The sequence below is a fragment of the Muscardinus avellanarius genome (genome assembly GCF_963383645.1).
Source record: "Muscardinus avellanarius genome assembly, chromosome: 17".
Taxonomy (NCBI): domain Eukaryota; kingdom Metazoa; phylum Chordata; class Mammalia; order Rodentia; family Gliridae; genus Muscardinus; species Muscardinus avellanarius.
In genome coordinates, this window is record NC_137803.1 from 25,626,249 (window position 1) to 25,653,902 (window position 27,654).

Here is a 27,654-nt window from a genome sequence, read left to right on the forward strand (position 1 = left end):
CTTTTTTTTTTTTTTTTTTTTTTTTTTTGTGACACTGGGGTTCCTGGAAACCCTTCTACCTCCGGGCTATGCTCCCAGACCTATTTTTTATTTTTATTTGGAAACAGGTTATCTTAAGCCAGCGAGGCTGTCTTTGAACCTGCGTGATCCTCCTGTCTCTGCCTCCCAAGCGCAGGGATTACAAGCGTGCGCCACCACGCCCGGCTCTGGCCCTACTTTTTATTTGGAAACAGTCTTGCTAGGTTGCTGAGAGTCTTTTTGCATTGCTGAGGCAATCCTTGAACCTGAATCCTCCTGTCTCAGCCTCCCAAGTACTGGGATTATAGGCATCCACTGGCTCTACTAATAGATATTTAGGATTATTCTGTGGGTCTGTCTGTGTGTGTGTGTGTGTGTGTGTGTGTGTGTGTACGTGTGTGTGTTGAACCCAGTACACTCTATGACTGAATTATACCCCCATCCCTTTTATTTTTACTTTGAGACAGGGCCTCACTAAATTACCCAGGCTGGCCTTGAGCTTCTGATCTTCATGCCTCAGCCGCCCAAGTAGCTGAGATTACCTGGTGGTCTGCACCACCATGCCAGCCTTATATTTATTTTCTTGTTATGTATAGTCCATATTGAACATTTTCTTGTGCATGCTCACAGGGGCATACACCCAGGTGAGAATGTAAAGGTAGAATCGCCAAACTGTTAGGTGTATGCACGTTCAGTATTACTAGAAGTGATGAGTTACCTTTCAGAGTGGTTGCTGTGGCACCTTTAGATTGGTCATGTCACTTTACCTAGCAGCCTTATGAGGTAAGAGGACAGACCTTTTGGCAGCGATTTTTGGAGCACGGGCACAATTGTGTAAACTATCACAGCAGTGATCTCAGATATGATAAAGGGTCTTACTGCTGTTTCACAAATTAAGACACTAAAATCCTTTAAAGTTTGAGACTAATAGTTGCTGAAACTAGACTTTTCCACAAACTAGCCTTTTACTGCTGTTGTTCAATATATCCCTTTGTCTTCTGTGTTTACTTTATAAGATTAGTAAAATTTCAAGGCTTGTTTAGATTTTTCTTATTACTATTTTTTTTATAAGAATACTGCATTAGCTAGCTTTTTGTTGCTGTGTCCAAAACACCTGGCTTGAACAACTTAGAGAAGGCAGGACGTATTTTGACTCACAGTTTCGGAGGTTTCAGTCCTTGGTGTGCTGCCTCCATTGCATTGGGCCTGAGGTGAGGCAGAGCATCCTGGTGGAAGGGTGTGGTAGAGAAAAGCTGCTTATCACATGGCTTCTTGGAAGATAAGAGGAGAGGAGAGAGAGAGCGCGAGAGTGAGCGAGATAGCGCCATTCTGTGGTCGCCAAGGCCTCAGCAACCTGCTTCCTCTAGCCACGCGGCACCTACTTACAGCTTCTACCCCCTCCCACTACTGCATTCACCTTTTTGACCTTTGAAGCAGAGGTGATGTGCTTTTCAGCTTTTCACCAGCCTTGTTAATGAGTGCCAGCTGAGCACCAGTGGGCTTGGATGGCAGATTCTAGTAGTTCTGTTGCTGGGTACGAGTGGAGGGCAGGTTGAGATTTGGGCTTTTCTTTCAATCTCTTTGTGCCCCAGATTTCCTAGATCACTGAAGAGTCGCAGTGAATATTTTTTTCTAAGTGTTTCAACTACATGAAAGTGTTGACGTGTAAGGGATTAAAATATGTTTATTGCCAATGCATTGGTAGTAGGATGTTTTCTAGAAAGTCACTTAGTCACCTTGTTTTGTTTTTTTGTTTGTTTGGTACTGGGAATGGAACTCAGGGACAGTCTACCTTCCAGCCCTATATTTTATTCTTTATTTTGAAACAGGGTCTCACTAAGTTGTGGAGGGCCTCACTAAGTATCTGAGGCTGGCTGTGAACCTGCAATCTTCCTGTCTCAGCCTCCCAAGTACTGGGATTACAAGCATGCACCACCACACTTAGTTTAGAGGCTCATTTTGAAAGTTATTATTGACTAGTGTTTTGAACTATGTCCCTGCTGCATAAGAAATGATACTAAGTTGGTGATGACTTCTTGATTCATCCTAGAAGTGATATTTGTGTGATGGGGTATCAGTTGATGGTCTGTTTTGGGGAAGTACCATTTATCAGTTGAGAATAAGTAACATTTGACTGCCCTGTAGAGATCTGATCAAAATGGATTATCCCAGGAAGATGGGGTTTTCTCAGAGAAAGTTGAGAGCTAAGATGTAAGATACATCACAAGATGTATCTCTTAGCCATAGCCATCACATGTGCATTCCAGACCAGAAGAGGAGAGGGACAGTGGGATGCACCTCCCAGCTGGTTAAGCTATAGAGAGCTCACTAATCAACTTACTATTCTCATCTATCCTTAGGAATGAAGGAGGCTAGAAAATAGAAGTCAGTTTTGTTTGTAAGTAAATCAAACAGAATTTTTAACTCAGACTGTTGTCATCACAATAGCAGAGGGGTTCTGTAAGAAAGGAAGAGGGAGAAGGAAGACAGGTGTTGCCACAAATACATAGTTCTGAAGTCAAAGCCTTCAGTTGGATGTACGTTTTCTTGTTCCCTGTTTTGTCCAGGCCATTGGGAATGCCAAAACCACTCGAAATGACAACAGCAGTCGATTTGGGAAGTACATTCAGATCGGCTTTGACAAAAGGTACCACATCATTGGGGCCAACATGAGGACCTACCTGTTGGAGAAGTCCAGAGTGGTCTTTCAGGTGAGTGGGAGGACGCGGGGCCCATGGATATAGTGTCCCACGGAGCATGCCTGCCTCTGGCTGCCTGCCCACTCCCTGTGCCCAAGAGTGCTCATGCTTTGAGCTCAGAGCTAGAATTATTTCCTTTGGTTTTCTTTCATCATAAATATTCCTTCCAGAGGTCAGATGTCTCTGGGTTCCATCCCCAGACCCCCCACCACACAAAAATAAATAAATAAATATTCCTTCAGCTGAAATACCCATCAGGCCTCAAAGATCTCTGATACTGTGTTACTTTTTTAATTCAATCAGCAAATATCGAGGGCCTGTTGTATGTGTGCCCTGTGTAAGACCCCAGAGATAAAGAACAAGGCAGTCACTAATAAACATATATATACATATATTTAACAAGAACAAAGAAGTCCTTTTCATAGATTTTATAGTCTTTAGATTAGAGAAGCCGGGCGTGGTGGTGCACGCTTGTAATCCCAGCATTCGGGAGGCTGAGACCATAGGATCGCAGTTCGTGGACAGCCTTAGCTACTTAGTGAGGCCCTCTGCAACTCAGTGAGACCTGGTTTCAAAATAAAGGATAATAAAACAAAATAGGGCAGGGGCTGTAGCTCAGAGGTTGAATGACCCTCGGTTCCACCCCCAGACCTGCAAAAAAAAAAAAAAAAATTAGCCAGATGTGGTGGCGCACACTTGTAATCCCAGCATTTGGGAGACTGAGACCTGGAGGATCACGGTTCGCGGACAGCCTCAGCTACTTAGTGAGGCCCTCTGCAACTCAGTGAGACCCGGTTTCAAAATAAAGAATAAAAAATAGGGCAGGGGGTGTAGCTCGGAGGTCAAATGCCTCTGGGTTCCATCCCCAGACCCATAAAAAACAAAAAAAGATTAGAGAACATCATAGAAATAGTCTGTGAATTTTAGCTTTCACGAGCTTCTCATGAATACACAAATATGTTTTATAAGTATACGTGTACATATATTTGGCCACCTACTTTGTGTCAGGTGAGCAGAGCTCTCGCTTCTTGACTCAGTTCTTGATTGTTCTGTTGACCTTTCATTTCCTTCTGTCCAACAGCACTTTGCCTGTTGGTCACCCTTTTCCCCTCCACCAACCACAGTCCCCTGCAGCTCCCTTCTGCCCTCTCCATCACTGCCCCGAGGTGACGGTGCGTGTCCTGGCTTGTCTGTGGCATGCCGTTTTCCTGGGCAAAGTGGCCACCCAGTCCTTCAGAGGAGATTTGAGGCCAGTCTGGCCACAAGTGTCCACTAGGAGTCCTATCTTAGCTGTGGGCCTTTCCTGACCGCCCAGCTTGACACCAGGGGCACATGCAGCTTGCACTGAGCCCCAAGCTCCCAGAGGAGAAAGAAGGCTTGCAGCAGGGAAATTGCCATCTGTGGAACATTAGTCAAGCAGCACGGATGAATAAGTATTGCCGATTGACTGACACAGCATTTGTGGAATAGCAACGGTGTTCTCTATAGAAGGAAAAAGCAAATGCATGCTTTTGCATAAGTTAAGAGGTAGAAGTCCTCAGGTTAGAAGACCCTTTTAATAGCAAGTGGAAAATCAGGCAGTGGGAATTGAAGATGTGGAGGAGCCCATGAGAAAAGTGCTGGGCTGGGATTCCACCACCTGGAATCACAGTCAATGAGGGATGATCTTGGGGTCACTGATCTAAAACTGCTTTGCCCTTTCCTCCTTCAGGCAGATGATGAGAGGAATTACCACATCTTTTACCAGCTCTGTGCTGCTGCCAGTCTCCCGGAATTTAAAGAGCTTGCACTCAGTAAGTGAGCAGGTGCATGCCTGTCCCCTGGGGCGGGCGCAGCAAGTGCACCGGTGTGGGGCTCTATGGGGCGGGGACTGTGTTCTGCTCAGATCCCTCTGGGATAGGTTCTTATTTCAGCTCTGTCCCTAATGTGGCCATGCCTCTTAGACCTCACTGGACCTCACTGCCCAACTAGTAAAATAGGGTTAATTTTATCCAGGCTATCTTCAAAAGAAAGTGTGTGAGGGAGTAAGGGGCAGGGATGGAAGTGAGTTTTGCAAAGCGTGGAGGACCTTCAACATGTCTTTTGTTTTGAAAGATGTGCTTCCACGGTAGGCATCATGAGAAATGTTTCCCTTCCAGGAGGGCCTAGGAATTTAAGTAATGCATATCACTTAATCATCACCAGTGTGTTTAAAGTCACATCTTAGAAGTGAGCCATAAAGGAAGGGTGGGAATAAAGTAGGGATGTAAGACGGGCACACAATGTTGCATACCCATAATTCCAGCTACTTGGGAGGAAAGATCACAAGTTCAAGGGCAGCCTGGGCAATTTAGTGAGATTCTGTCTCAAAGTAAAGGGCTGGGGGTGAAACTCAGTGGTAGAACACTTGCATAGCATTACAACACCCTGTGTTTAACCCCTAGTAACACACACACACACACACACACACACACACACACACACACAGCAGGATGCAGAGGTGCTGGCTCTACAGCCATATGGGCATCTCCACAGACTAGAAGACAGGGTTCCGATGAGTGAAACTCAGTGCTGCTGGGCTGTCGATCCCTCCTGAACAGCTGTGAATGCTGGCACCCACCCTGGAGCACTGGAGGGAAATGGAGCAACTCAAAGTGCCTCTCCACCAGCACCCATGGAAGAGTCGCCATGTTGTCCCCACCAGGGCGGGGCTACCCTGTGTGTCTGCTAATGAACGCATAAGCAGGTTTCATTTGCTTTGCAGCTGGTGACATGGAGCCAGCAGAGCGGTGGGCAGCAGTAGTTCTAGAATCTATACCACATAGCAGCTCTCTTTGGGCCTGGAGCCTCCTTCCTCTGTGAGGGGCTGTATCATGAGCATGACCGATTCCTGCTGCTCAGTCCTCAAAGCCCATGGGGGTGATGAGGGCCAGCCCGGGGTGAGCAGCAGGAGTCCCTGGCCTGCTGTCAGTATTTTGGGGTGGTGGGGAGAGCTAATGCTATCAGATGATGTGAAGATCTGGGTGTCTAGGAAGAGGTTGGTTGTTCTTTGCAGCTGTGAAAGAAATGGGTTTCTGAGGCTTTGTCATCCCTGATCCAAATCCTAGCTGACCTGGGGATCCAGTTCTTGACCCAGCTGTGCTTCCAGACACTAAAATCCATCAAGTGGCTCCCATATCACTTTGCCCTCTGAACTCTGCTTCCTTTCTTATACATTCCTGCAGCATTTGGGGCAATTACTCTGGAGTTTCACATTTATTCCTTTCAACAAACTCTATTAGACACTGGAGATGTAATATTAAAACATTTCTGGGTCCTGCTTTTGCTTCACTTGTCAGTTACAACACAGAGTGGTAAGGGAAGGAAGAGGTGCTGCAGGAATCTTAGCTCTGGCAGGCCAGAAGGTTCCCCCGGGAAGCCGCGTTTCAGTTAGCACCCAGGGGGGAAACTGGGGATGACATCTAGTGTACACTAGTGCATCCTCTTCTCCAGTTGCTCACAAATCCGATTCTCTCAGGGACATTATAACCTCCTTGGATGAGGAAGGCAGGAGGATATGTTGCCTGCCAAGCGGGGCAGGTGCTGGGCAGCCTTACTAGAGCACTCCCCTGACCCGGCGCCTTAGTCACAGGCCCCGGGTAGGCAACCACGTTATGGGCCACTGATGTTTTCATCTTTTTCAGAGTCGGGCATGGGCCCAGCAGGGCTTCTCAGAGCCAACCTGCAGAGGAGATTATTTTTTTCCCTAAGGCTTAGTTTGTAGAGCATGAACACATACTGGCAAGGTCCGCCTGGCTGTATTTGGACCCCTTTGCCTCAAATGTAAATTTAATAGGATAGAATTCCTCCAAAATTTTTTTCCCCACATACATGAGTTGTATTGAGGTTAAAAATGGATTTACCTTATTCTGTGTCTGTACAAGGTGCAGACTCCTTGGGCTCTCGGCTGAACACTTGAAACTACCCAATTTGATCAGTTTTGTGCATCTTGGAGAGCACTTTAGAGTGAAACACAGAACCTTTGATAAACTCCTGTGCTTTGGTGTGAGGCTGTCTTTGGCCTGTGGGTGGGTTGGCTGTGAGCTCTGAAGCTTGCGTTTGGTTCCCCTGATAACCCCAGTCTAGTTGCTGTAAAAGTCAAACAAGTGAAGGACTAGCCAGCAGCCTTAAGTGACTTTTTTAGACCTGCCTCCCATATGTTACCTTTTCTATATCTAGAAATGATGTATAGAACTCTCTTCAAGAGCCAGTGGCCTGGCTTGAATTTTTTTGTTTGTCTGAAAATGGAAAACATGATTTGCATCCTGTCACTCACATTCTTCCTCTACCCTTTTGTTATTCTATTATGTTTAAAATGTCAAATTTATAAGCCAGGCATGGTGGCACACGCGTGTAATCTCAGCGCTAGGGAGGCTGAGACAGGAGGATCACACAAGTTCAAAGCCAGCCTCAGCTACTTAGTGAGACCCTGTTTCCAAATAAAGTATAAAAATAGGTCTGGGAGTATAGCCTGGAGGTAGAAAAGCCCCTGGGTTCTACTCCTAGTACCACAAAAAAATAAAATGTCAAATTTAGTGAAACGGTAGAATACAAAGGTGCAGAGGGCCCATTTTCCCTTACACTTCCTTCAGACTATTAAGGAATCATTTCCTTTTCTTGTTTATTTACATGGACATCTTGATGGAGTTTATTAACAACCTCTTTGGCCTTGCTCAGGTCAGAACATAGCTTCCCCGTCTGCAATACAAGCCCATGACCTTGAAGGTCTGGTGCTGAAATCATTGATGCACGCTCCGTTTGTGGTCTATTCACTGCCTGGTTCAATGTCAGCCTGTTGAGAGAGTCAGTAGACTTTGTGGTATCTCTGTCTTTATGAATTCTTAGAATCCAAACTGGAAATGCTCAGGGATGGAATGGGCGGTGCTGGTTTCACAATCCTGAAAGTAGAGTTGAGATCCAGGTGGCCCTGGAAGTGCATCTTCTTAGCGTGTCTGTTAAGAGGGTCTGGAACGTGATGGTAACTGGTGATGGCACCCTTGAAGCAGAGCAAAGCGGTTATGGTTGCTTTGATTGGAGTCAGATCATTCAGCAAAAAATGCTGTTGCTGACGCTGGTGGCCTTGGAGCAGTGATCCTCTGCTGGAGCAGTTACCCAGCTGGGCCTGGGAACTGGGCGGAGGCAAAGTAGGGCCATCTGAGAACATCAGGCAGTAAGGCCCTGGATGTTGATGATTTAGGGTCTTTAGGACCTTCTGAAATTGCCTTCACTTCTACTCAGAAGTCCAGAATCCTCCTTCAGAGTCTCAGGTGATGCTGATGTGTTGGGCTGGCACTCACTGAGTTAGGTGTGGCCATGACAGTCATGGGATGCCAGAGATCATCTTTACATTGAGGTGATGGAGTAACAGGCTTCCAGGCCTGGGCAGCCACTGATGAGCCTGGGAAACATTAGTGCCATCTTCCTCAGTTTTCTTATCTGAAAAGTGGGAGTAAATATAGTCAGTCTTTTTTGGGTGGGCCCTGTGGAAACCATCCAGTGAAATACCTTGAAAAGTTGAGTATAAAAGGGCAAAGCTTATTTTATTTTTTATTTTTGTTATGCTAGAGATTGAACCCAGGGACAGTATACCTCCAAGATAATACACCCCCCAGACCTATTTTATTTTTTGAAACAGGGTCTCACTAAGTTGCTGAGACTGACTGTGAATCTGTGATGCTCCTGTCTCAGCCTCTCAAGTACTGGGATTACAGGTGTGTGCCACCACACCTGGCTGAAAAACTACTTTTATTAAGCATTTGGAACTGTTAGATTGTACTGTTTGCAGAATAACTACTTATGAAAGAGCTAACTACACTTTCTTAAACAAAGATCCAATGTGATTTTTTTCCATAAAATTTCACTTCCACTGAAACACAGGACTGGAATCCTTCCCCTCTCATTCATAATGCCTTGGCCCAAGGTCCTCAGAGTATGTTGTTACTCCTCCAAGAAGTCTGGCCCCCTAGCACACAACTGATACTCTATTCACCCCTGTGGGCAGTACGGCCTGCTGGTTACAGCTCAGGTTGTGTAGTCGAGCTGGGGTTGAGGGCTGAGTTCTGCCACTGTCTAGCTGGGCACCAGAGGAGTTGGTAAAGTTCAGGACAGCTTGGATCATAGGATGAATCCTGGGAACGGAAGGACATGGGGAGAGACGATTAAGGACTGGTAGGTAGGGACCACTGGCAGTATGGACAAACAGCCAAGGCTGATGAGTGATGGTAAGAAAACTGGTGTATCTGGAGCACAGAGAAAAGGAAGGAAAGAGTAGCCATGAGTGTGGAGTGGTAGGAGGTGGCCAGGTACCACCTGGTACCTGCAGGAACCAAAAACCCAGGAGGTTGTTTCAGGCATTGACTTTTGTCCAAGGGTGATGGGACCTCTAAAGGGTTTCAATCAGGAGAGCAGTGCAAGTGGAATTACCAGTGTTTTGGAGGTGGGTTTGAAAGGACACCAGCAGAAGCAAGGAGCTGGGTTTAGATTTTTTTGTAACAGTCCCCAGATAACAGATGCTGACGGTCAGCCCAGGACAATGGCTGCTGCACGAAGAAAGGAAAGAGACTGTGGAAGTTTAGGGGAGATGAACCAGGATGATGAGGTTTGAAGGAGGACTAGGAGATGCCATGGAACCGTGGCTAAGCACATATGGCTGTCGTGCATTGATTTGTACATGCTCTGGCTAAGGGCAAAGAATTTAACTGGGGCTTTCATGGGAGGGGGAAAGTGGCTGTGTCAGTTTTGGCATCCTGACAAAACATTATGCACCCAAGAGCACAAAGTATCAGGCAGGGTGGTGCCACCCAAGGCGTGATATTTTGTGAAAGACATGAGTGATTTTCAAGGGTAAGTTTAGTTACAGGAAGTTTAGTTATAGGCAATCATTGGCTAAACGCCAATTTCAGAGGCCAGGCCCCATGCAATTGGCTTCTACCTTCCTCCTGGTAGTGTGGCTCCCTCCCAAGCTTTCTGCACTTGGGGGCTCTGCTAAGCTTGGCTTTTACTTAGAAGACACTATATAGGCATCTCCTTTCCAGCTGTCCCCCAGCCTGTAGTCAGAGGCTGGACTGAAGAATTAATCTGGGAAGAGAGAGAGCAAATGTCTCAGGATCTCAGCCTGCATTTGTTTCTGTGCCTGAATAGCTCAAGTTCTGTAATGTGTAAAATGAACAGAAAGATCAAAACATCTCAGGCCCTCGCTCCTCACTCAAAGGAGATCATCATATGAAGATTGTCTAAGGTCGTAAAAGCCTGAGATCTGCTGTGTGATTCTGAGCCTGCATTTTACTTGTATATGTCAGACCCTTTAAAAAAAAAATCTGGAGTGAATCCTAGTAAGTTGAACTATCCATAACCTGTTTTTATATTAGCCAAATACAGCAGCACAGTCTACCAGAATAATGTTATTTTCTCCTTTATTATTCAGTTTTACCTACCATTTGCCATTATAATACAAAATATTTTAGCTGGGTGTGGTGGTGCACACTTGTAATCCCAGCATTTGGGAAGCTGAGACAGGAAGATCCGGGTTTGTGGACAGGCTCAGCTACTTAGTGAGGCCCTTTGCAACTCAGTGAGACTCTGTTTCAAAATAAAGAATAAAAAATAGGGCTGGGGGTGTCACTCAAAGGTCAAATGCCCCTGGGTTCTATATCAGTACCGAAATTAAAAAAAAAAAATTTCATATCAGGCTGGGACTAAAATTTGGTCTGGGATAGCATGGTCAGAAGAGAAATTCTTGTGGTTCATGACCCATGTGTGGCATGGTAAGAGGCCCTCTCCAGTTTTACACCTTCCTTGGCTCCCACAGCCTGCGCAGAGGACTTTTTCTATACGTCCCAAGGAGGAGACACGTCCATCGAGGGTGTAGATGATGCAGAAGACTTTGAGAAGACACGGCAAGCCTTCACACTCCTTGGTAAGAAGCTTCCAAGTGGGAGAAGCAGGCCTGGGGAACTGTGATCCCATGGTGGGAGGGGGCAAGGCAAAAGCCTTCTCGCTCTTGGTAAATGTCTTCTTACCCTTACCCATCCCAACCCTCGGGCTCCAAAGTCTAAAATTTGAAGCTCTGTGGCCTTTTGTAAAAAACTAAGGTTTGAAGTCGGGCATTGCAGCACATGTCTATAATCTCAATACCTGGGAGGCTCAGATAGGAGAATTGCAAGTTCCAGGCCAGCCTCAGCAACTTTGGCCCTGTTTAAAGGGAAAAAAAAAAGGTTCTGAGTCAATTCCTGGCACCACACAGTATCCCTGTTCACTCCCTCTGCCATTAAAACCTTTGGAGGAAAGACCAGTGTAGCCAGGTGTCAATATTCTCACTTATGTCATCCCAACTAGCCACACAACTTGGAGGAAAGGAGGTTTATTCGCTCATAGTGTTTTGGAGATTCTGGGATTTAGTCCATGTGAGGCCAGGATCTGCAGTCTCAGAGCATGGTGGTGGGAAAAAGAAGAGGGAGAGAAAGAGTCACTGATCTCACATCATATAGGCTGGGGGGGAGACAAGGACACTGATTCAAAGACAAATTCACAGTCCCTAAGAGCACACCCCCAGGGACCCACCTTCTCCATCCATACTCCACTGGCCTAGGTTTCCACCAGAAGATGTGTTACAGTGGATTTCTCTACCGACAAGATTACAACCCTTGTGACTTAATTATATCAACTCTGAACCTTAATACGCATGCTTTTCGGGGATCATTCTGTATCTAACCATAACACCATGCCTTTTGGTGCTGTGGTCTGGGTCCAGAAGCAGTGTGCTTTAGCAGAAAGAACACTCCACCAGACCAAACAGCTTCTGTACCACAGTCATGGGGTTGGAGCTGGAAGCAGGCCATAAAGGTCTGGCGGCTCTGCCACATGTCCGCGTTAGTGTGTTACTGTTTATATATAAAGCTTAGCGGTGCAATCTTCAAAGCAAGTTCTTTCTGTCTTTCCCTGACAGTATTTTCTTGGGGTCTGGGGAGAAACCTCAGGTAGCAAGGTGGAAGGTAAGCCTTTCTTAGCCGAATTGCTAAATTCCTGGGACCTGCAGCCCAAAAAGGAAAGTTTGAGAAGTCAGCCGGAAGCCCAGCAAGTGGCTCAGGATGACTCCATGTTTTACCCATCCCCTTTCCCCGCTGGATGTTCCACTTTTGAGTCAGGTGACTAGCTCAGAACTGCCTATGTTGGGTTCCGTGCTGAGAGTCAGGGATGTTTTACCCCATGTCCAGATAAAACATGGCAAAGCAGAACACACCCTCATTTCTGTGTGGGGATGAGACCAGGCCCTCATGCTGAACTCCCAGTATGGTCACTGTCGGTTAGAACTTGTTGTTTCAGCAGAGAAAAATTACCAGTCATACTCATTATTCCAACAGAAAAATTAACACTGTTTACTAATAGTGGGTGACTAGAGAAAGAGAAACAAAGGGATGGGAAGAAGTTAGGTGCAAAGGAACTGCTGTTGTCGCTGGGGTGAGGAGGAGGAGGACCAGTGCAGGGATTACTGAGTGCAAGAGCCCTGAGCCTCAGCCGAGCTTCAGATGTCTAAGAGTGGGGTGAAGAAACTTGCCAGAGGGTGAGGCTCCGCAGGTCAGTCCCAGCTACGCCTGCCCGGGGTGTGGTGGAGCCAGCGCTGCTGAGGAGCTACTTGTGCAGAGGTGACCTAAGGCGCCTTGTGAATGATCAAATTGGGGAGGATCTGAACTAGAACCAGGGAAACGCTCCTGCCCTGGCTGCCTTGCCCATCCCTGTAGCACCCTCCGTTGAATAAGCCTGCTGCCCCGCCCACAGCAGGCACGGAAGTGTGTACAGGGTGAGCTCCAGGGTCACAGAGCAGCACCAGGAGGGAGGATGTGATGCTGAGAGGGAGTAAATTGATAGTGAGGCCCCCAACTTCCTCAGCATCTCATGCCTCTCTAATTCACTAGAGTTGGGAGAGGACTCAGTGTTGAACAGGATACAGGTGTTATTTTTTTTAATTTTTTTGTGGAGCTGGCAATAGAACCCAGGGCCACATGCATATCAGACCATCACTCTACTACTGAGCCACATCTCAGCCCGAGCAGGATGCATTCTGCCAGCTTGCCAGAGATGGAGGCCACTGACAGTTGCCCTGTAGTGCTGGTGTAAGCACTGGCAAGAGCTGGTATGGAGAAAGGGGCTAGGGCCCTCCAGGGCTCCGAGGTGGATACTAGAATTCCCAAAGCAGATCACATTTTCAGATTAATTATCTTAATTTCTTCTTCCCTACTTTCTAAAAGACACGCACTTAAAAAAAAATCGAAGGTTTGGCAAACTTTTTCTTTAAAGACAAGATAGTAAATATTTGGGGTTTGTGGGCCCTATGGTTTCTATTGCACCTACTCTGCTATGGTAGCGTAGAAATAGCCACCACAGACCGGATGTAAATGAACAGGCTTGATTGTGTTCTAATAAAACTTTATTTCTAAAACAGGCTATGGGTCATAGGTTGCTGATGCCCATTTTACTCTTTGATTTCCGTGTGTGTTCTGTATTTTGTTTTTTGTTTGTTTTGCTTCCCACAGTGTAGTTTATTTGTTTGGAGAATCCCACATTAAGAAGTAGGATTTTCATGTCAGCATTTATTTTGTTTGGTTCGCACTTGGATTGTCCACTTTGTGTATTTTCTGGGGAAAGTTTTAATCCTAGATGCATCCGTGCCTTTTCTTGTTTATGTAAAGTATTGCCTTGAAAACAAATAGTTATATCTGGGGAACAATATAGGGAAACACCTGTAGTATTTTTTAAACCTGAGTGGTAGGCTCACTAATGTTGCTTATATTATTCTCTAGCTTAAATTTAAAAGAAATGACAGTGCCTTCAAGCTAGATACAAATTTTAAGAGATGATTCATGCCTTTGATAGTTCATGTGGATAAATATCCATTCAACAATTGCATTTCCTTCCACAGTCGTCCTGGGATAAGTGTGTGTGTCTGTCACGTACACAAGGTACCTCTTGTGTAGGGAATACTCACCCCAGGCTGCTTCCCCAGAGCGGTTTCTCTTCCTCTTCTCCCAGTGGCACTGTGAATATGTGTCACAGATGTTTGTAGGATATTATGTTGGGGAGGAAAATGACTGCAGATAAATGATCATTCTTATTAAACTCATAAAACATCCATAATGTGGTTGAAATGAAGTCTGAACTGAGTTTGTGTGATTGCTGCCCCTCCTGTGCTCTTGGAGAAGTTTAAATGGTGGTGTGACCCATCTGGTCTGCGCAGAACAATCACAGTGAGAATATTTTTTTTAGTCTGGGAGCCCCTTTGCCCCCTGAGCTGTTACTGTGAGTGGCAATTACTTGGTGAGCAGCCTGGATCATTTTAGGAGTCAATGGCTCAGGAAGAAAACTCAAACTTTTTTTTTTAAGTCCTTAAAAAGGGTAAAATGTGGTTTCTATCATAGCGTGGCAATAGAGTGTCATTCATTCACTTTTTTTCTTCCAGGAGTGAGAGAGTCCCATCAGATAAGCATTTTTAAGATAATTGCTTCTATCCTGCACCTTGGAAGTGTGGAGATTCAGGCTGAGCGCGATGGTGATTCCTGTAGTATATCAGTAAGTCGCACCCCAGCATCAGAGATAAAGTGGACACAATTTATTCTTAGAGTTTGATATGACTGAAATGTGTTTCTGCACTTAGAGGGCATCCCTAGGTTATTTATTCTTAACAAGAATGCCTTCTGTTCACCCGCTGATAATTTCTTAAAAGAACCAATCCATTTCAGATCAGCTACCATCAAGTTTCTATCACAGGAGGGCAAGGAATTTAGTGGCTATTCAATACATTCTTTTTGATGGGTTGCTTTCCCAAATATGCTGAGGCACATGGAATTCTACATCTTTTTATCAATCCATTGAGTATTTTTAGAGCTCCAGACTGAGGTCGCTGCAGCAAGGAGATGAAAGAGTATTGGACACCATATTTCGTGAGTAGGCTCGAGGGCACTTGTAGTCTGATTGAGCACGTAGGACAGGTGATGATCTGCACCAAGATTCTGCCAGTACAAGGAATATTGAGACAACTGTGTGTAAGTCCTGCAAGCTGTGAAGCACTCCTACGAGTTCGGGTACCCATTGTAGTAGCTAATACATAGTACATAAGATGTCTACCTGGATGGTGGACTAGGCCCCAGTGAGGTTGTGCAGACAGTAACTGCACTGTTCTCTCTGGAATTTAGTGGCATTGACATAGGCTAAAGCTGGTATTCACCTTGAATAGGTGAATCCGCATCTGTTTCTGCCTCTTCTGTGCCCATTTATGGCTAGGTTCTGGGGAGATGCAAAGTCTGACTCTTGTTTCCAAAATCCACTTGGAATTTAAATAACCAAATGCTGGAAAAAGTTGAACGTGGGCCTGTGTCCATTGCTGTTCACAGGCAGATGCTTTTTCCATTGAGTGGACATTGCTTAGCCTCCTACTGTTTGTCCAGGGGTGATCAGAGGTTCAAACTGACCCTGCCTTTAGGGAGAGGAAGACCTGGACTCTAGCCGGGGTCAGGAAGAGCTCATAACTGTTTTCCTTCCACCCCTACATTTTCCCTAAATAATAAATGGCACAGTCTAAATGTATACCATTTTCAATATGTTCCACATATAAATAAAATTTAAAAATGAACTAAACTGCATAAGGATGGTAAAAAAAATATATAAATGGGCTTGGGTTTGAAGAGGATCTTTGGGCCTGTTGCCATGTTCAGCACAGATGCTGTGGTCTCTGACAGCCTTGAAGTGCCCACTTGGGGCTGAGGGGAAAGAATGTTGGAGCTGGCCGTGTTCGGTGCAGTTTCTGACAGCTGTTGTGTGTATGCCTGTACACATCTGGGGCCGCAGTGGGGCTGGCTGTAGTAATAACAACAGAGACACTGAGGTGTACCAAGGACCTGTGGTCTGGCTAGAGGTGAACGAGCCTCCACTGCAGGCTAAATCCTCTCTGAATCTGAGTCTTTTGGACCTCTGAAGTCTTTCCTCTAAGGAGAAAGGCAGAGAAGGGTCTTTGCCTCCAATACACACACATGCACACACATACACTCCAGTAAAGGCCCCAGGGATGCTTAGGGCAGCCACACCCTATGCAGTGTCAGGGACAGATGCGATTAGGAATATTTGCATTAACCAGCTGCTGGTTTAGGCTAGGAAGATGCAAAAAAAGATGACAAATGCTCCCTCAGCCTCTAGACCCTAATCACCCCTCCCCACTCCTCTTCTTGTCAGGGCCACAACCGCTATCATGGATTCTGGGTAGTCTTTGTTGTGGGCAGAGAGAGGTTCTGGAGACCCAGGGCCTCAAGCCTGCTGAGTATGTATTCTACTGCTAAGTTCACCTACAGCCCCGTCATGGAATCTTACAGCACCCTGCACCTCCCTCCCTGTTGCTTAGCATAGTCATTTTGCATTTATTGTGTGATCATTTGCTCTGCCTCTCTCCCTCACTTTCAAATTCTATGTGAGTGGGGACTGTCCATGCTCATTACCTTATTGCTAGCACAGTATCCACGCCTTGGCAGGTACCAGAGAAGTGTACAGCTGGATGATGGATTGAGGTTCTCCACGCTCAGGTGATGCAGAGAAGAGGAAGTGTTCACAAGACAGCAGAGACCTTGGTGGGGGCTAGTGGCGAGGCAGGAGAGCCAGGCCAGGGTGTTCCCTGGCACCTGCCGTTGGGTGTGGAGCAGGGCAAATGCCTCTTGGAAAGTCCAGCCTGCGGCCTGTAAATGTGGCATCTCTGATGTGGCCCTCCACACCTCTGCTGAGGACCTTCAGGTGGACAGGGAAGTGTTTCTTAGTGATTGCTTGATCAGTGCCTATTACCCCTACTAAACTCTAGGACCATGTCTGCTGTGGTCCCTGTTCTGGCTGACACGCTTTGGCACTTGTGTGGGACCATTGGGGCCCACTTGGGGAAGAGTGCCTGCAGGTGGTGCAGAGGGAAAGAGGAGCCCACCCAGGTAGCAAACCTCCCTTTACAGGCAGGGGTCGTAGGCCGCTTGTGAGCATGGGCACAAGGTCTAGCTGTCTGGGTGGCTCCACCAGTAGAGGCTGTCTGGAGAACAGTAAGAGCCATGACCCTGAGTCAGGGCTGTCAAGGTTCAAGTCCTATTTCTGCCTCTTCCCGGATGCGGGCTTTGGGAAGCTGGCTCACCTCTCTGCTTCATCTCCTCCTTTGCACCACATGGGTGGGAGGGTAAGTGCAGCCCTGCATGGAAAGGCTTTAGCTCAGAGCCCGTGGGGACTGAGGTCTCAACTGTTTCCATTCTTGCTGCTAGAGCCAGAGTGGATCTCTGCACCCGTCTCACTGCATAGGGGAGAAAGATCTAAAGGCCAGACCAGAAAGAAAAACCTCTGTCTGGAAGTTCAGAATGATAGTAATTGGCAGAGCCAGCCAATCTTTTCCCTGCACCCCTGCCTGCCTTGCCCTTTGAGGTGGGTCCCCCTCCTACCGGTGGCCCCCATCAGTGCTGGGCCTGAGTCCAAGCTCGAGAAGTGTGGCATTAAATGGTTCCATCCATAGCCTCTCTCAAATGGATCATGGTTTGTTCCCTGGGTCCACTGGGTAGGCTTCCTATTGGAAGGGCTGTTTACCCACAAGCAGTGTACCTTCTGCTAGGTAGTTTTTATTTTTAATTAAAATGTGAGAATATGTTCCATGACTGCCAGTTTCCTTGGAGATCCAACAACATCCAATTACTTGGACACCCGAGGCAATTTATTCCTTGAATTTGGCAATATGGGCCCATAAAACTAATCTGTTACCTATAAAGCTGGCTCTTCTAATGAATTTAGCATCATTTAATTATGCTTAAATGTAATTACACGACATTAGATCAGTTTCTGTTGGCACCTTTAATCAACCGTCAGACGCGGGTGAGAGGGAGCCTGTCCCTTGGTGGTTAGCAGAATTCCCCAACTGTGGCTCCTTCCCCACCGTGCTCACAGTGTGGGGCATCAGGAGAGGTGAGGGTGTCTGGGAACAGGCCTTGGTCCTTGTGTGTGCCGCTGCCAGACCATTTAAATGTCAGGGATTCCATCTGCAGTGCTGTGCCTGGCAATTATGAATTTCTTGGAAATAGGTCAGATGAACAAATTGGAAATTTGCCACCTCTGAACTTGTTGCCTGCCAAGCAGTCCCCACGCACTAAACTCTACCCTGTGTGGCTTTATGGTGGCAGCAGGGAAGATTGTGGAATAAAAGGCTACTGGCCAGAAGCAGCCATGTTGGCCCTCACTGTGAGAAGCTCTCTGGCTTCTCTTTCCTCAACTGAGTAATAAGAGGTTGGATCATGATGACATTTCCCAAGGGGTTCTCCCTGGCAACCTAACCCTGGAGACAGAAGAGCTCTTGGGCCAAATGAGCCCTGAACATGCTCCTTAAAATATCCATCCTTGCTGACTAGGTGTATTAACACAACAGTTCAGTTATCTTTAACCCAATGCTGTTGGAAAGCCAGTTCATACTTTTTGCAGTTACTGTTCCACAAACCATACTTAATCATTTGGAAAGGTACTTTTTACTGTGACATGCTCTTATATTTGTTTGGGATAGATGATTTTAGGTCTCTGCAAGGAAAATAAATGGTCTGAAGTTATGCCATTGGGGGAAATGCAGTTAGCTTTGTTAATTTTCATTGAACAAGCCCTCACTTAAATCCTACAAGGCAGCTTCATCAGAAAACGAGTCCCACACGCAATTTGAGGCCATTAGGAGGTGGCACATCCTGTTCTAATAGATTCCCTTTCAGCCTTAGTGTTAATGAGCTCTCCAGCAGGCCAGAGGCTGGGTTGTCAGCTTTCCCATGCAGACTTGGATTAGAATATGAGCAGGAGGCAAGAGGAGGTTCCGCGGACCACAGGTGTTACATAGGGCGCCTTGAATGGGCAACGACTCACACAGACTAGTGGCTTAAAGGTTAGGTGGTGTGAAGGCTCAGATGCAGCTCCTACAGGCAACTGGGTAGCTAGTAGGTACATTGGGTAGAAGAAGCCCTGGGTCCAGGGGACTCAAGTAACCCACTGCACCTCTCTGAGGTTCAGTTTCTTACCTGTATGAAAGAGATTTAATTAAGCTGGAGCAATGTTCAGTTTCTTTCTAGCATCAGTCTCATGATATTATCACTAAAAGTGCCACTAAAAGTGATCTCAGGTCAAAGTCTGTTCCATATTTTTACTGTGTGTCCAGGCTTCCTATGTTGATTAGCTTTTACCCAGCAACAAGTACTTTATGTATGTGAGCAGAGTTTGGGGATGTGTGAGTTCCCGCGACTGAGGCTAAGTTGAGGGAGGGCCTGCATGGAGGTGGAGGATGGGGGGGGGGGTGTACCAGTGCCAGGAAGGATGTCTGCAGGATCTCAGCCTGTTTCTAACCCCAGCACATCTGATCGCACCCATTGGTGTCACCCTGAAATGATTCTCTCTATTCTCGCCCAGAAGATAGTCACTGCTGTGATCCATCCTCATTACTTTATAGAAGTGAAAACTGAAGCCTACAGGGCAGGGGTTCCAGTGCCTTTAAAAGTCCCCTTCAGCCTTAGGAGCCTGGGGTTTGTTTTGAGCATTCAGCTAAGTAGACATGGAGCTCGCAGGTGAAGGATTCTGAGGAGGAAGAGAACTGCTTTCAGAGCTGTGGGCAAGCACTGCGTGTGGACCTCTGCAGATGCAAACTATACAGTACCTGCTGCTTTCTGGCTCCTGACTCTGGATGGATTATCTATTCTTTTGCTATCAATTTCTCATTCCACTCGTTTTCTCTGGATGTTTTCTCCTACCAATTACTCAGAAGTACTCTAGCAGTGGAGGAAGGGGACAGGAACATTGGAGAGACTGGTTGTTTAAGTCTTGATAATTGGTTATCAGCAGGTGTTAATGATTAGTTTGAGCAACACTATTTGTGCTTTGTGTGTGTGTGTGTGTGTGTGTGTGTGTGTGTGTGTGTGTGTGTGTATGTGGTGTACTGAGGCAGTTGCTGTAGAGATGGGGTTCCAGAGTGCTGGGGTGGAGCTTGTAGGAGAGAGAATGTTGCTCCTCTTCATCCTGTCTTCCCTCCCTAGCCCCAGGATGAACACCTGAGCAATTTCTGCCGCCTGCTAGGGGTGGAGCACAGTCAGATGGAGCATTGGCTGTGCCATCGCAAGCTGGTCACCACCTCAGAGACCTACGTCAAGACCATGTCCCTGCAGCAGGTGGTCAACGCACGCAACGCCCTGGCCAAGCACATCTATGCCCAGCTGTTTGGCTGGATCGTGGAGCACATCAACAAGGCCCTGCACACCTCCCTGAAGCAGCACTCCTTCATCGGGGTCCTGGATATCTACGGGTAGGCCTGCCACCTGTCTCCCAGTTTTTATGCCACCTTCTGGTCATCAGGGCTTTCTGCTAGACCAGCAAGAGTCCTTGAGCACTTCCTGGTGACTCTCAATCAACAGAGCTTAAAATGTGCTGGAGCATTTTGGGTTCAGGATGACTAAGGTCATTATGGGCCTGAGGCCAAGGATGCTAAATGTCTTGCAGAAGAGAGAAAGATCATCCATGTTCATGGATAGGCAGAATAAATATCATCAAAGTGGCCATACTTCCAAAAGTGATCTACAGATTCAATGCAATACCCATTAAATTACCAAGGTCATTCCTGACAGACAGAAAAATCAGTCCTCAAATTTATTCGGAACAACAAAAAAATCAGAATAGCCAAGGTAGTTCTCAGCAACAAACCATGCAGAAGGAATCACAATACCTGACTTTATACTACAAAGCCATAGTAATAAAAACAGCATGGTACTGTCACAAAAACAGATACATACACCAATGGAGCAGAATAGAAGACTCAGAAACAGATCTGCACGCTTAAAATTTTTGACCAAAATTAATACACTGGGGCAGAAAATACACTGGAAAAAAAATGACAGTCCCAAGGAAGAATGTACCCTATCAAAACACCACTATTTCCCCCAATGAGAAACCCCACAGGCATTCATTTTTACTACTGGAAACATGCCCAAGAAGGGAAGTTACTTTCAGGTTTTGTGTCTCAGTTATGTTGTATTTCAATCTACCACTCGATTTTACTGACATTATCACCACAGTGGTGATCTTAGTAGTATCATTTTGCCTGCTGCTCTACAGATTTGTGCTGTGTGCGATCATTCTGCAGGTGTCTGGTGTGGGATCCTAGGTTAATTGAAGGCACTGTCATTTATAACAGCGTGTGCTAGCAGGGCTGGGCAATATGACGTGATGAAGTGTGCTTGAAGAGCTTTTAGGGGATTGGCTTTCTGTGTCAATGCTGTTTATCGAGTAGCTGAGTGGCCCTCTGCAGATCACAGCCCCTCCCTGATCTTGAGTTTCTGTAGCTTCCAATGAAGTTTTGAACAGCAGTTTATCAGAGGTTCCTTCCAGATGCACCTAGAATGTTCTTTGAAGTGATATGAATGGGGCTGCAACCCCTCTTGCACCTCTCTTCTGGCCAATGTCCTGCCCTCTTTAAGCTAATAATAGATTAACTCCTCCTGGATCTTTAAATTCTAGGAGTCATGGCTTCTGTCTTAAAATAGAAATCCAGACCTGTAGAAGTGCAGCGTTGTCAGAACAGTGATGTCCTGGCAAAGCATGCTTAGCTGCTAAAATTCCTCCAGGACGCACACTGTGGTCAGGGTAGAGGAGGGTGAATCTGCTCATGAAGCAGCCCTTTCCCCCTGCAAAGACAGGCTCTCCTGGTGGTGTCTTTGATGCCGCAGCTCATCATTGGCTTTCACGTTGAACCATGTCACAGGTACAGAGGAAGAAGAATGACACCCAAGACACTTGATTTCAGGCATCAGGAGTAGGGTGAGGAGCTGTGTATACTAGTTATGTAATGCAGACGGCACCAGAAGAAAATGTAGAAAGGCCCATTTGAGGGTTTGGACATTTAACACTGTACAAGTTTAAGGGCTAGAGAGGGCACAGTTGTTTACTCGGTCAGGAAAAGCTTTCTATGGGAGGCGAGAGCTGGACTGGATCCTTGAAGGAGGGTAGAACATGGGAAGCTGGGAGGCACCTTTGGGAATGGAAGGAAAAATCAAGGTGTAATAAGAAACCGCATGGCTGAGGAGCCAGCGGTGGAGAAGGACCGTGGAGAAGCGAGGTGGGGGACGGTCCTCCCGGCTCTCCAGGGCTTCCCCTCTGGCGACGGCCGCCCACCTTGCCCTCAGCCCTTCCAGTTGCCCATGTGAAGCACACAACAACCAGGGCTCTCTGGGAGCTTACTGTCTGGCTGACAGTGATTGCTTCTGTGCTCTCCTCTTTGCCTCAAGTGTTTTCAGATCATTGGATTTCCCCCAATACTGACCTTTAATGCTACCTTCCCAAGGAAGACCTGGAGAGACCCAGGCTACAGTGCCCGACTGGATTCTCTTAATCCACCTCTGTAAGAATCTAAATTCTACTAATGTTTTGGTTCCGAAATACTAGAATGAAGATTCACTGTTGCTGATAACATATAGAAAAACTAGGACTTAATTGCTAGTGATGGGCACAATGTCATGATTGAGTTCCATGATGTTGGGTATTTTCTTAACAGTGTCTTGAATTTAAGTAGGCTGTTGCTCCCTGCCCAGGGGGTCTAGTAATAGAGGCCTCTGGGAGTTGAGCTCTGGCCTGCTGAATCTGTAGCTGTCAGCTGGACTTAAGCAAGCTGGTATTTTGTTCTTACATTAGTGTATGTGTGTGTCTGCAGATTGAACTCAGAGGCATTCTATCTCTAAGCTATACTCCCAGTTCTTTTTTTATTTTTTTATTTTTTGTTTTGAAATAGGGTCTTGCTAGGTGGCTGAGTCTCACTAAGTTGCTGAGGCTGTCCTCAAACCTGCTATTCTTCTGTCTCAGGCTCCCACATATTGGAATTCCAGGTTTGTGTCACCAATGCCTGGATTTATATTTGCCATTTAATTTTTACAATTGGATTTATTTTCTGTATAGTCCTATAATTGCCTAATGGAAAAACCTAGAGACATAGATGGCAGGGAATGCTTACCTGTGGTTTGAAAGACATGGTTGTCAGTGGGTGAGTAGCTATCCAGAGGACCCAGTCTCCTTGTTTTAGTGCCAAGTCCTGGCCTCATAGAGGAGGCTCTGATACGCTGCGCCCTCACCCAGGAGCAGCCTGTGATAACTTTGAGAGCATCTGACAACTTCCCAGGAAGAGCAGGTCCCAACACGGGCCTGTGTATAGGCACTCCTGGGAACGTTTCCAACTTTAGTGCTCTTTCCTTTCAGGGACATTACGCTGTTTTCTTTTCATCTGATTTACTTTTAGAAACCTGGTCATAAAGTGATTCACTCTCCCTCCAGAGTGACAGCCATGCGTGGTTCTCCATGTCTCTGTGCAGTATTGGTCCCCACCCTGTAGGTAGAGGAAAGAGAGCAAGCGAGATGTGAGCCAGGATTAGTTAACAAGCTCACTCTCTGCCTGGGCCACTGCATGCTGAGAAAAAAGCCCCTGTGAGCCTTCCCTAAGTACAGACACAGGGTCCTCAGCTACCTGGTCTGCCAGGAAGTTACTGCACACTTACTGTAGATTCTCTTGGTTAAGTTATGAACTCTTAGGAAACTAAAACAAGCTGTTTGACCACAGGAGAGCAGGTAGATTGAATCTGGAGTACTGCTTCTGGTCTAGCAGGTCAGCAATTTTATTACTTGACCTGGGAGATAAGAACATTTGGTGGAAATGTGATAAAGCATGTCAACTACTTTCAACACCTTTCTCCATTTTTGGTGTCTCTGCCATGCATCTTTTGGACTTCAGACGCCTTCTGAAAACCCACTGAACGTGTCTTCTTTTTAATGTGGTCACTCTCGCTGGCAGCAGGCAGTGCACTCCACATCCACTGCTCTCCTCTAGCCTGCTCTCTCCTCTTACAAACCAATTCCAGGCGTGGTGGCGCACACCTATAATCCTAATACTTGGGAGACTGAGACCGGAGGATTTGCAGGTTCAAGGCCTGCTTGTTTCAAAATAAAAAGGGCGGGAGTGTAGCTTGGGTGTAGAATGCCACTGTGTTCGATCCCTCCCCTGCCAAAAATAAAAGCCTAATTCCAGTTGGTAGTTTTTACTCAAACCTATAGGGAGTGATACTCTTTAAGAAGCATCTCATTCTCCATGGTATCAGGAAACTCAAGCATTATTTTTATTTTTATTCCTATTCCTATTAACCACTGAACAGGAAGGAGACCACCTATCGATTGTCTTAATATTCCTTCTTAGCTATGTGGGGGGATACTTTGGTGTACCATAGAGGATGCCCTTGGACTAACCTGATATCTTTGATTTTTTTTTTCTTGCTCCTTGTCACTTAAGAACAAAAGAATGGCTAGTTGGGCGTGGTGATACATGCCTGTAATCCTGGTGCTCAGGAGGCTGAGACAGGAGGATTGCAGGTTCAGGGTCAGGTTCAGCAACTTAGCGAGGCCCTCAGCCACTTAGACCTTGTTTCAAGCCAAAAAAAAAAAAAAAAAGGGCTGGAGGTGTATGGAGGTGTATGTCAGAGGTAGAATACCCCTGGGTTCACTTCCCAGTATCACAAAAAAAGGAAAAAAATGACAAGAGTGAAATCCAGAAGGACAGTGAGATGTGTTTTTGAATTAAAGTACACCCCACTTATTAAGAAAGAAGGAATATGGAGTTGTCGCCCTCTCAATTAGGCTGAAAATGAGAATGGAATTGTCCTTTTTCCCCTCACACCTAACAGAGGGATTCTAATTTCTTCCATGGAAATAACTGTCCCCAGATGACCTGCAGAACCTGTCTAGGGAATCACTGGCCCACCTGTCAAGCTCATTTTAGATGCAAAACCAAAGAGTTCTGAACTGTGGAGGAACCACCCCACATTTTCCTAGAAATGTTTAAAATGTTATCCCAGAATCAATGCCCAGAGTGAACACACACACACACACACACACACACACACACACACACACACGCTGGCATCATACTGCACATCCTCACTAATCGTGATGTTCTGACTCGTGCGTAGCTTCTAGAGTAGAAAAGGCCGTGAACTCCTAAACAAGTTGGCATGGGCCACGGCTTCCTCTGCCAGGACGGTGGTGAATCCCTTCCTCTAGGGCCCTCCCGGGGCAGTTCCGGACCCCCAGGGTCCTGGTGTAAAGACTGTTCCCTTCCACCTGGCTCCCCTTCCCCAGCTCCAAAATAAGTGCAAAGCCAGCAATACCAAGAATGATTTAGCTAAGCCAAGCTGTTGTCCTTAACTAAGGCTCTCTGAAGCTGCCTACAGGGTATTTCTTACCAGGAAGGGGATGGAAATTAATAGATCCTGTCAGCTTTGGGCTGGGTTTTCCTTTTTCATACTTTTACTGGTACATTATAGTGAGACTCGAAGTGATACATGGGTTTCCTTTTACTGTTGCATAAACTCATGTTTGCTTCCAAGGGCTTGATTAGTTACAACCTTAATCCTTTAGTCCTCTTCCTTCCTCGAGGCAACTAGAAATAAATGGCTTCAATTTGAGGGAATGTACACATTTGTCTTTGGCTTTAGGCTTAAAAGTGCCAAGGTAGTAAGTAGTTTTGGCTACGGCCTGCTGGTCTTGCTGAAAACATTTGCCTCAGAGTCTTTTGAAGCAATGCAGGGCAGAGTAGATTCATGTATTATGCTAAAGAACAGTGGGAAAGAGATCAGAGACCGGAATTAGGAAAGTTTGGGCTCTAGGAAGCAAGAAATGGGATTGACTGGGATTTCATATTCTTCTCAGTCCTATGTGTTACTTTCTCGTGTACTTCTATACCCATTAGCACAACATTCTTTCTATTCAGTGCTCTTTCTTTGGCTGTTTTCTTTTTAATTTTTTTATTGGTTCATTGCAGTCATGCATCTGAATGGGGTACAAGATGGTGGAGGCATACATGCACACATCACTCATTTAGCCCTTCCCCAATTCCCACCCCATTCCCTCCCTCTCCCTCCTCATGTTTGGCTTAGTGATTGACTTTGAGATGTGCTCTTTATTGATGTATTTTTAAATATTATTTTTAAAAACCATAAAATCTATCTTAACCATTTTTAATTGTATAGCTCAGTACTGTAAGTATATTCACATTGCTGGGAAATTTCTCCAGAATTCTTTGATTTTGTAGAACTGAAACTTTGTACCTACTAAGCAACAATTCGGTCCTCTAGCAATAATCATTCTCCTTTGTTTCTATGAATTTGAATACTGCGGTGTATCACGCATAAGTGGAATAATATAGTATTTCTTTTGTGGCTGGTTTATTTAATTTATGTTGTATTTCATCTATGTTGTAGCATGTGGTTGGATTTCTTTATTTTCTTTGTTCTTCCCCTTCCCCTCCTCCTATTTTTATTTATTTATTTATTTTTCTGGTGTGTGTGGTACTGGGGATTGAACCCAGGGGTATTAACCTCCCCATCTTCTCCCCTTTTAAATTTTTGAAATAGGATTTTTCTGAGGACCTTGCTAAATTGCTGAGACTGTATTCAAGCCTATGATTTCCTGTCTCGGCCTCCCAAGAACTAATACTGTGATTACAGGCATGCACCACCACACCTTTAAGACAGAAGATTTCATTGTTTACATTTGTTTAGCCATCCATCCACTGCTGGACATCTGGTTGTTCCCATCTCTAGGCTACTGTGAATAATGCTGCCATGAATGGCTGTGCAGAGATTTCTTCAGAGTCCTGCTTGTAATTCTGGATGCATCTAGAAGTTGGGTTGCTGAATTTTATAGCAATTCTGTTTTAACTTTTTGTAGAAATTTTCATATTGTGTTCTGTGCTGGCAACACCATTGCTACCTACTGTGCACAACGATTCCAATTTCTCCACATCTTTGCCAACACTAGTCATTTTGTCTCTTTTTTTTTAATTAGTAGTCATCTTCATGAGTGTGAGCTGATAACTATGATTTCAATTTGCTTTTCTCCAATAAGTAGTGGCATTAGTTAGCTTTCTGTGTACCTTTTGGCCATTTATATGTCTTCTATAAAAAATATCAATGTTCTTTTGCCAATTTTTAAAACGGGTTGCTTTTTATCTTGAGTATTAGGAGTTCTCTTCATATTCTGGATAATAATCCCTACTAGAAATGTGATTTGCAAATGTTTTCCCCATTCTGCAGATTGACTTTAGTGATATATGTTAAGTAAACCTCTCAGACCCACTTCTTACTTGCATTACTTTGGAAAAAATTAGTCTTTTTTTTTTTTGGTTCATCTTTTCTTGGTTTCCCTTTCCAAAATAAACTTAGATCATTGTATAGCCCCAATATTTTTATTCAGAGGCCACCAGCTCCTCTCTGACCAGTAGGAAAAGTCATCTTGGAAGACAGGGAGAGGGTCAGTGATTGCACTTCCCCCTTTGCCCGAGGACAGTGGCTCAGCCCTGGGGGCCCAGAAGATCCCTGGTCACGCCGTCTTCCAGCCGGATGTGCGTGGCTGGCTCCAGTGTTCTCAGACCTAGCAGATCATTTGAAGCTGGGCTTCACCCTGGAATTTCCCAGCCTCTGAAGAGAGCCTTAGAGCTGGGAGTGTTCCCAAGCCAAGTTCATTCAGCCTTCTAGAGTTTCTCTGAGGTGGCTAGCCCTTAGGAGTGTGGCATTCTCACGTGCTTTTAAGGCTCAGATGGAGTCTCATTTTTCTCTCTGTCCATGCCAGTGCCCCCTCCCATGACATCACTCAGCTTCAGAAGTCTAGAGTGCAAAGTTTAGGCTCCTTTAAGAGGTTCTCATATGCCAGTTTCCCAGCATCTTCCCAATAGCAATTTGGGGCAGAGACCATGACTTGCTCTCCATTTCAGTTCTCACAGTTGTTAGGACAGTTGGCTGATGGATTGGGAAAGGATTACATTATAGTGGGCACTTTCCTGTCGCACATCAGAGTTGCAGGCATGGAGAGCCGCCAAGAATTG

At 45.8% G+C, this 27,654-nt stretch overlaps 1 protein-coding gene across 1 annotated transcript in view; it reads left to right on the plus strand.

The window, feature by feature from the left end:
* The window catches only part of MYO5B (myosin VB), a gene marked incomplete at both ends in the record, with an annotated part of 329,445 nt that overhangs the window by 186,351 nt on the left and 115,440 nt on the right, over positions 1–27,654 (plus strand). Inside the window, 5 exons of the mRNA XM_080714447.1 lie at positions 2,586–2,729; positions 4,429–4,510; positions 10,543–10,650; positions 14,188–14,297; positions 19,784–20,049. Of these exons, the coding sequence (XP_080570573.1) occupies positions 2,586–2,729; positions 4,429–4,510; positions 10,543–10,650; positions 14,188–14,297; positions 19,784–20,049 (710 nt within the window). The remainder of the gene's footprint in view (positions 1–2,585; positions 2,730–4,428; positions 4,511–10,542; positions 10,651–14,187; positions 14,298–19,783; positions 20,050–27,654) is intronic.